This window comes from Mya arenaria, chromosome 1, assembly GCF_026914265.1.
Source record: "Mya arenaria isolate MELC-2E11 chromosome 1, ASM2691426v1".
NCBI classification, from domain to species: Eukaryota; Metazoa; Mollusca; class Bivalvia; order Myida; family Myidae; genus Mya; species Mya arenaria.
In genome coordinates, this window is record NC_069122.1 from 6,786,635 (window position 1) to 6,796,785 (window position 10,151).

Below are 10,151 nucleotides of genomic sequence, written 5' to 3' on the forward strand. Positions count from 1 at the left end.
GGTTCCAGCCGTCAGTATATTAATTTTAACACTCCTTATGCCACACTTTATTTCGTCATACAAAAGGTGCATTTTACAAAAACATGAGCAAGTCCCGTTAACATCGCTTACGATAGTGACCAGTGAGACCTTTTGATACTCATATTATCGTGAAAGAATTGTTTCTAAGAATTGATTATTTGAATATTGCGTGTTTAATTTGCTGGGGGTAGGTAACTCACATTTATCTCTAGTCGTTCTATAGTTATTTTATCTGCATTTAATAGCAACACTTGAAACTCTTCGTGTTCATGTAAGTTAGAACCGTGCACCGTATCAACAGATCACCGCGGTGAAACAGGGGAAATCTTATAATGATCTATGTCACCGTGTAGGCAAGACATGACCATATGTGATAAATGATAATAAATGTGAATATCCTAGGATTTTACGCTGAAAAGGTGGAAAAGGGACATAGGATAGGCTCCAAATGTCTTTTTATCGCACGTAATGGTATAACTATAGTGCGGAAACCTCAAAACGAGCAAGGAGACCATAACGATGTATCACAACGCCAGACAACCCTTGGATACACTGACATTTGTCCACTTGCTCGATTTTAAGGCATCCGCACCAAAACAGTGCCTGAATATGGGCCAAATTGGCATTGGAAATAGAGTTCATGTCCCCATCTCGCATAACCTGCCTAAAATCCTAGGGTATTCACATGTGCAATCACCTAGGGCCAGGTCTCGGCTACACAGTGATATACTTAGGTCTCTATGGTTCCCTTGTTCGTTTCTGCGAGAACGAGTATTACATGTTTCCTCGAGAATAATGCTCTTATTGTATTGATTTTGATGGTGATACGGTGCTAAGCTAATATCGGCTAACTCATCGGTTCATATATACCTTCGGGGGCTGATTGATCGGTCCTTATAATGCCATTTGACCCTAAATGTGGCATTTGACCCTAAATGTGGTGTGTAATATTTCTTAAGTATGAGATAGCAAAATACTACTAACAATAAAAGAACACATATGCAGATTGAGAAGAAACCATCGAAGAAAAGCATTAAGACATGTTTATAAATGATATGTCTACCCATATATATTGATATGATGCTGATACCGTGTCACTTAACGAATTACAGATATTCCTTTTGTTGTTTGCAGATGACACTGTTTTGTTTTCATACTCTGCTACTGGCCTACAAATACTCTTAAACAAGCTTCATGATTATTGCAAAAAAATGGAATATCACTGTTAATACCAAGAAAACTGTAGCAATGGTTTGTAAATTGGGAACTCGAGTTCAAAACATTGATAAAAATTACGATAATATAAGGCTTACTTGTGTATCAAAATTTACATATCTAGGAGTCACGCTATCTTAAAATGGCAAATTTTATCTGTCGCAAAAGACTTTATAATAAACTATTGGATTGAATTGAATTGTTAAAGTCCCATTTCTATGTGTCATAAAACGGGTTTTCACACAGTTCATGCTGACCTGTTAAATGTTGTCAGAAGCAGCACGTACATGTGAATTAACTTGTAGTGACAATATCGAAATAAGTTCACGCTCTTTTGTCGTTTTCTCACTTTGTAATTTGATACTAGTAGACACGTATCGATTGTGTTGTAAGTTGTAACCGTTTACCACCCGCATTTCCATACTATACCTAATTGACTAGCTATTCAGCTGTTTATATCTGAATTTATATACAGTCGAACCTCGTTATGTCGACTTTTTCGGGACCTAGTGAAAAAAGTCGAGATAACGAAAAGTCGACTCATCCGAATTACAAAAAAAATATCACTAATCCCAACACAATTGTCTTGTTAAATAATTTCGTCGTGAAAACAGCAAACTTATTATTGAAAAATAAAGTGAAACAAAAGAAGAATTATTTGTGTCAAATGTATTTCTTTTACGTTTATGGATCACACAAAACACATATAAAACCACAATTGCATACATTTGTACATTGTAAGATTTTATACCGGGTCCTTATCTGAATTGGTCGACCAGAGCAGTGGACATGTTTTATACAAAACCAAAGAGCTTGAGCAATAAATGTCTCTTTAATTAAATACATAAACAAACAACTTTAATTATTCGCACTTACCAATTTCATTTATGTATCCCCCAATTATGACAGTTTGTTATATTGACACGCACGGTATTTTGCGACATGCCGCAAACAGTCATGAATATTTTCACACCTACGTCTTGATCTACAGTTCGACATAAAGAACATAAGAAATGTGTGAAGTTCGACCACTGGGCCTGAAAAACGAGGTCGACATAGCGAAAAAGTCGAGATAGAAAAGTCGACACAAACAGATTTATTTTATATAGAATAAGTAGGAATAAATTCGGGACCGGAAAAAAGTCGACATAACCGGAAACAATCGGAACTCCTCGGCTAGTATCAAGATATGGCCTCGGATATAATACGGGTCGTAAGAAAATAGTCCATCATGGCCGACCAAGAAGATGTTCAAACAACCAAGAGATATGTTAGTCCAAAGACAGAATGAGGAGCGAACTTTTACCACTTATTTGTGTGTAAGTGTTATTTTTTATACTTATTGTATTTTAATAAAATATAAAAATAGTTTTAAAAGAGCCCTAATGAGAAACTAATTGGAAATGTCATTCATTCTTAGTGGGTGGGGTAAAGTCTTCTTTCATTTGACAGATTCTAATTTAGTAAATAACAATTTTGAAGCTCCAGTGATCAGTGGCAAAAATTAAGAAAACAAATACTCTTTGTTTTGTGTTTTTAATAACAAATAAGTCTGAATCTGACTTTACTTAGATCGATAATGGGTTAGACTTTCTTTCTCAGTGTATTTAATAATATTTATCTCATACATTTCATATCATTAACTTTAATTTTTTTATAATTAAAATTTACATTCTTTTAACCAAGGATGTATGGTTTATATGTCCGTAAGTGTTGGTAGCGAACAACTTAATGTAATGGCACAATTGAATACCTCGGCCCTGTTCACTAATATAGTTCTCTAAATAAATTAGATCTTCATTCTATTGGTTTAACAAAATGAGTTTGAACGCATAAACCCGCACACATTTCTTTCAAGACTAAATTCTTTGATATCCACCAGTGGTGGTGATGCAGAAACATTGAAAAATGCTGACATTTTTACTGTGCCAATGAAATGCAGACATTTAAATTTTAATCTTATTGTCATTTTCAGAGAAGAGTATGGTACCAGGGGTGCAGCTGACTCTGATTCCCGGCTTGTTCTAATGAAAAAAGGCAGATGAGGTAATGGTTGTGCTATTTTTGAAATTCGGACATTAATTTAACAGTCAAGTATCCTATTGGTTTAAGCCCAAAAGTACCTGCATGTTTGTACAATTAACCAACAAGGATTGACAGTATTAAAATATCAACATTGTAGATGAATTTAAACATGATAACAATTTCATTTCATATTCTTTAATTAACCAGTAGTCCAGAGCTAAAAGCTGCTCTCTCACAGATTGACAGTTCTTCTTGGTCATTCTTCAAAAGCCCAAAGGAGTAATTAAATTAAATTTACACATATAATTAATTATATGGCTTAAAGCAATAGCAAAAAAATATTTTCCAAACAATTGAAATCTGTTCTATTATGTGTGACCTTATATGACTAGTTGGAGGAATTTTTACCAAATTTTCAAACTTGTATATGAAAGACTGTGATCTGATATTATGTCAGCAGTCTAATATCACTGGTTTCCATACATTTGCAAAATAATTGCCAATTGGCTCGTTTAAAGACAAAAATAAAAAGTTGTCAGACCAGTAAAACTGTGAGGATGCAGCTTTAAATTGGTGTTGCACTTAATGTTTTGTGAATACTTTTCTGCTGTTGTACAGGCTTTTAAAATAATTGATCTGAAAATATAATTCCTATTATTGTTGTATTTTCTGTTTTCTATTTCAGGCACTGGAATCCGAATGTAATCAAAAAATGCCATTGTATGAGGATTGACCTGCAATGCATGGCAATCATCTTAACACAACTGCAACGCCTTCCTTGGAAAAATGAGTGCAAGATGGAAGCGTTCAGTGGAACATCTTGTCATCTCAAATATTTGATGACTTACATACTGATGTGAAGTTGAAGATAAAAGTCATCTGTTGGTCCGTGATTATTAAATAAATCCGAACATATATTTTAAAAGGGTAAAATGGTAAAGGATTTATATACGCTTTAAGCGGTTTTCCTATAATTTGGAGGGAAGATAACTACAAAAACAGAAACAGATGGCATCGGCAGACCAAATAAAGGAGAACTATTTTGTCCAGTTCAATTTTTAAGACTTCAGAAAATCTGTTAATAGGGCACATCCTTGCAAATGCCATATTGTAAACTGGGCTCTTTAAAATGTGAAAAGGTGAAAGTGGTCTAGAGGATGAGCCCCAAATTCAAGGTTGTGAGTTCAAGACCTCCAAGATACTTTCTCTTGACCTCAGGAAAAGGATGTCCATACTTGTTTCTTCTTAGGCAACAGACTTAAGAGTGATTTTGCAAGCTTCCAGCTTGCATAGCAATCTGATAAGGCATAAAATAAGATACTAGCTGACTTGCAAACAGTTTTTCCATTTGTGTTGATTTATTTTTCAGTCTGTTGGAATGTTTATTAGAAGTGATGCGCATTGCTTACTGCAACCAATATTTATTTTCTTTATTAAGTTAAATTTAACGAACACATAACATGACTTGTGATTTAACAGATGCATGTTTATTTCGTTGATTGTATGAGTTTATTTTCTCAAATGATGTAATAAAAGTTATTCTGAATGACTGTCCTTTTTTGTTTGAAGAAAATGTGTTGAGGTTTTGGCATAGCATAGTGTCATCATCATCATTACCATTGTTGTGTACAAATAAAACATTCAAAACAATGTATTAAAAACCAAACTGTCAAGCCAAGTACTCAAAGAGGCACAAGGATATTACTAAAGAGACCGGTAATACAATTAGACAAATAAAATGTAAAGAAAGATCTATAATTCTGACACATGGTAATGCTTTAAATAGTCCTCTCATTGTGTGCTTATGGTTAAAGTGGAGACATACAGTATATTTTGTAATGAAGACTTAAATTTGTATGGCAACTTAAAGCCATATATGGGGATTAAGCGCCAGAAATATTGTGAAGTCTCCCAAAAGACTCAATGCACTTAAAAAGCACAGAAATGAAAGTAAAAATGGGAGCAAAACCTAATTTATCATTAGTTTCACATTGGATTGCATACACATGGCTCTGCTATTACTTGACTTATATTAAAAATAAAATTAAGAGACATGTTGATCCAAACTGTAATTATTCTTGTTTGCATTTTATGGAGTTGGACATAAAAGAGTCATTTGGTGAAGAGTGATCTAAAGGCTAATTATTCAAAATAGATTAAGTATTATTGAAAAAAGTCTGGTATACATTGCTGAAAAGCTTAGTAACCTGGCTAAATATTTGTTTAAGGCTTTTATTTACAAAAAAAATAAAATCAGTTGAGTATCTTATCAGTTACTCTTTTGGTGTTGTTGTTTTTAATGAAAAATGACAATTTACTCAAAGATATTGAGACTAATAATTATAGATTTAGACAAGTATAATGTGTAAGGAAACTTCTAATGAGTGGGTTTTATCCACAGCCTAGGAGGTAAAGTAAGGCATGATCTGCCTTGAACAAATAAAATTTTAAGACAAGATCTGTCAACTTAGTGCACCAGTCAATTGTAACCCCCACCCACCCCAGGTCCGGGGGAATACTGGGGTTAACCAGGGGAAATGGGCCGTGTTTTTACCTATCAGGTGGCCCGGCAGTGCTGGTTGAATGCGGTGGTTTTATCTTCGCTTAAAATATAGAGGGGAATGGACCTTACCTAGAGTCCCTGGGGTGAGGGGGCATTTGGCAGGAATTTTGCCATTGGATTGTCCGCGCAGGGTGGGGATTTTAGCCGGGGTTAGCTGTACTGAAAGTCAAAGTCCCCACTATTCCCCAGACCTGGGGAGGCCGTGGTAACAATTGTCTGGTGCATATCCACATGAACGTTGCATTGGTACTCTAACAATTGAGCTTACTGCGTGGATAGTCACCGCCCCACCTCAACCCCACAGAACTGTTTACACAAACAAAATCTGCAGCCCAAACCCAATAATGCTGAAGTAAAGGCATGCATAGATTTCAGTTTGTAAAGCCGACTGGGTGCCAAGCTCACACCCATCCTACCACAATCCACAAAAGTCTGCACAATGCAATCAATGATTTTACAGAATAGTAATGTTGTTTTAATGGCAAGGCATGGTGTGCAAAATAACACGGCAAAGTATGACTTAAAACTTACATTTCATAGGGTATTCCTATAACTGTTGAGAAAATGTTGACATTTAGTCCATGCATGCATTTGATCCGATGTAATGATTCATGCATGCCATGAACCGTATGATCATTTCAATGACTGTCAAGTACATTTTCTGTGTGCTCACGATTTTTCTAGAGGAAATAGAGTGCTTCAACTATAAGAAAACATCTAAATATTTATAAAACGAACATTTTTTGAGGTTACAATAAATATTTTCTCTTAAACAAGCACATTTAATTTAACACAATCCATTTCCTTGTTGTTACAATGGGCATTCTTTACGCGGATTGAAAACGGTGTTAATCGCCGGCAGCCGCATCGCACTTTCGTATATCCTTACTACTATTTACGAGGTCTATCTCGAAGCTTGCCGGAGATGGCCGAGTTGTTACGATTGAACCGGAAAGTCGACTTATCCGACGTCGACACAGCGAGGTTCGACTGTATATGCATTTGGCTACGAACATGTTAATGTTTATGCCTAATAAAAGTTCTGATCTGGTCGGTTCATTATTCATAATATTGTTATACATTAACATTACCAATATTACTTTATTTAAAGCTGCACTCTCACAGATTATAAGTATCTTCCATGGCCGAGAGTGTAAGATAGGTTCATTCCGACCCGAGCGTAGGGTGTTTTGCGGAAACGAGGTTTACCGAGTTTCAGCAAAACACCCTGCGCGAGGGTCGGGATGAACCTATCTTACACGAGCGGCTATGGTAGATGCTTTTGCTCCCACCTCAGTTAAACAAAATTAAGTAAAAATGTATTTTTTGCCGGAACTCTTTTGTGCTTAGTGAAGATAATTGCGTACGGATATGATAATTCGTGGTTGTCATGGATATTCGCGCAGTGATTCAAAGTATGTAAATGGTCTGATCGGTCTTTAAATAGTTCTAAAAAGAGTGAAGCATTATTTCCTGAAATGTGCGTGAAAACTGTTTTCTGGTGACATTTGAAGCGAGAAATCATTAACTCGCGTTCTAAATACTGCCACCAGACAAGATTTCCATGATGCGCTACAGACGACAGTCTTCAACAAGGGAGGTAATTACAATGTGGTGACCATTAAAAGAAGTTCCATACGGGCATTTTATCTTCGCCCGTGGGCAAGATAAGAATTTCTAGCATGGTTACATTAATGGAACTACTTATCTGAGGTGGGAGAAAAACAGTTTTTAGGTTTTTGTTTTGAGAAAAGCAATTTTTTTGCGTAAATATCTGCAAACCAATGATAAAAGATCGCTGACAAAAGTAAATATAAATATCTGCGATTTAATCTTTGTCAGCAGTCTTATATAACTGGGTTCCATGCATTTTTGCAAAAAAATGGCTCGTTCCAATACATTTTTTTTAAATTGTTCAATCTGTGAGAGTGCAGCTCTAAGCTTCACTTGAGTTGTTATTTATATTGACTTCTTTGTCATGATGATCACATTAAGACGATATGCTATTGCATTTCAAGTAAATCGAGCGTGTTCAGTGTGTTTTTAAAATATAAAATCATTCAGTTTTAAAACATATAAAGATGGAAATTGGCCAATGGTCTGAGATGAAATAACTATGCTTTAATTCACTGCTATGTAATCGCTTCCGATTTGGTGTAATTTGCCCTATGAACCTGTAACAGCTATCGACGAGATAAAAAAGCAAACAATTACACATACCGCATCATTGGCTTAAGGGTCAGGGCGTTCGCTTACGGAGCGTGAGGTCGAAGGTACGAGCCCCAAGCCCTATGCATTGACATGACACTCTGTTCTGTGGTGCTATTGAAAGTGAATGTTAACAAATGCCAATCATGTTACAAAAGACCAGGAGTAAAGATTTTCATTAAGGTGTCTCATAAGTCTAGCGGGCTTGCCCGTAATTGAAAGCTGTGACACTCTAATAATTAAACAATCATTTCACTTTACTTTAATACTTATTGTCGGAACGCGTTCTTGTAACGAAACAAAAAGGACTTATTATTTAACAGAGCCACAACAAAAAAACATTTATCAAGTTATTATTGATTCAGCAAAATAGCGTTAAAAGTTCTTTTTTCCGCAATGAAGTAGTTTCATATCAATATGTTTATCTGACTTTATCATTAACAACACTAGTCATGTAATATTATGTTTAGCGAGTTTGCACACCATAGATTAACCGTTCTTTATTGACGACATACCAACAATATTTTATGTCCTTTAAACAAATATACAATGATACTTTTTATGTCCTCTAACCGATTATACAATGATACTATTCATGAAACTCATACTTTATAAATCAATTTTTAAATATTAAGTAAGTCAGTTCGAAAACTATAATTGATAATAAATTAACCAGGTAAAAAGAATTAAATGAACTAATTTCAATCATATCTCTTTGAATAGAAATAGCATCGTAGTTACAGAACAGAACACGGAAATCCCCCATATAATTTTCTTTGTCATGTGTTTGACATTCTGGTCGCGGCCGCGCCCTTTTTTATCAGCGTTTCAAGTCCGCCGCTACAAACTCCCCTCCGCCAACACCAACTTTTATACCGCCACAACCACATCACTTCCTCCGCCAACACTTCATATACCGCTGCCACCATTACCATCCCTTTCTCCACCACCACCACCTCTTATACCGCTACCACCACACCACTCATGCAACACCATCTTTTATACCGCCACCACCACCACCCTTTCTCCACCACCAGCTTTTATACCGATACCACCACATCCTCTCCCCAACCACAACATTATATACCAACACCACAACATACTCTCATCCACCACCACCTCTTATACCGCCTCAACCTCCTCCCCTCCTCTACCACAACCTCTTATACCGCTACCACCACACCTCTCCTCCAACACCACCTCTTATACCGCCTACACCTTCTCCACCCTTCCTCCACCACGATCTCTTATTTCGCCTAAACCACCACCACCACCACCACCACCACCACCACCACCACCCTTCCTCCGCGACCTCCCTTTCTCCACCGCCACTCTTCCTCCACCACAACCACCCTTCCTCCACCACCACCTCTTATATCGCCACCACCAGCACCCTTCCTCCACCGCCATCACCCTTCCGCCACCACCACCTCTTTTACCATCACCACCACCACCACCACCACCACCCTTTCTCCACCACCACCTCTTATATCGCCACCACCACCCTTCCTCCACCACCATCATCCTTCCTCCACCACCACCACCATCTCTTATATCGCCACTACCACACCCTTCCTCCACCATCCCCCTACTCCACCACCACCCCTTATACCGCCATTACCGCCTCCCTTCCTCAAACCTTCCCTACAGTTAAACCGCCACCTCCACCTCCCTACCTCCACCACCACCTCTTATACCGCTACCAACACATCCCAACCTCCACAACCACCTCTTATACAGCCGCCACCACCTCTCTTCTACCACCACCACCTTTTATACCGCCACAACAACCCCTCATCCACCACCACCTCTTATACCCCTACCAAAACCACCCTTCCTTCACCATCCCCCCTACTCCACCACCACCCCTTATACCGCCATTTCCGCCTTCCTTCCTCCAACACTATCTATTAAACCGCCACCTCCACCTCACTACCTCCACCACCACCTCCCTTCCTCCACCGCCACCTCTTATACCGACGCCACCACCTCCCTTCACCACCACCACCTCTTATACCGCCACCAACACCCCTAATTCACCACCACCTCCCGCCCTCCTCCACCACATCCCTTCCTCCACCACCACCTCTTATACCGCCACCACCACCTCCCACCCTCC

The 10,151-nt window shown here is 37.9% G+C and overlaps 1 protein-coding gene and 1 long non-coding RNA gene across 2 annotated transcripts; one reads left to right on the top strand and one right to left on the bottom strand.

Annotated features, from left to right (window-relative positions):
- The first annotated feature begins 2,472 nt into the window (after positions 1 to 2,472).
- Positions 2,473 to 4,196, top strand: LOC128211005 (uncharacterized). Its single transcript, XR_008257194.1, has 3 exons — positions 2,473 to 2,555; positions 3,212 to 3,282; positions 3,947 to 4,196. It is a non-coding gene; the product is annotated as an uncharacterized LOC128211005 (long non-coding RNA).
- A 5,048-nt stretch (positions 4,197 to 9,244) lies between these two features.
- On the bottom strand, positions 9,245 to 9,616 carry LOC128235964 (RNA-binding protein cabeza-like). Its single transcript, XM_052950752.1, has one exon. The coding sequence runs from the start codon at positions 9,614 to 9,616 to the stop codon at positions 9,245 to 9,247; it is 372 nt and encodes a 123-aa protein (XP_052806712.1).
- Between the last annotated feature and the right edge of the window lie 535 nt (positions 9,617 to 10,151).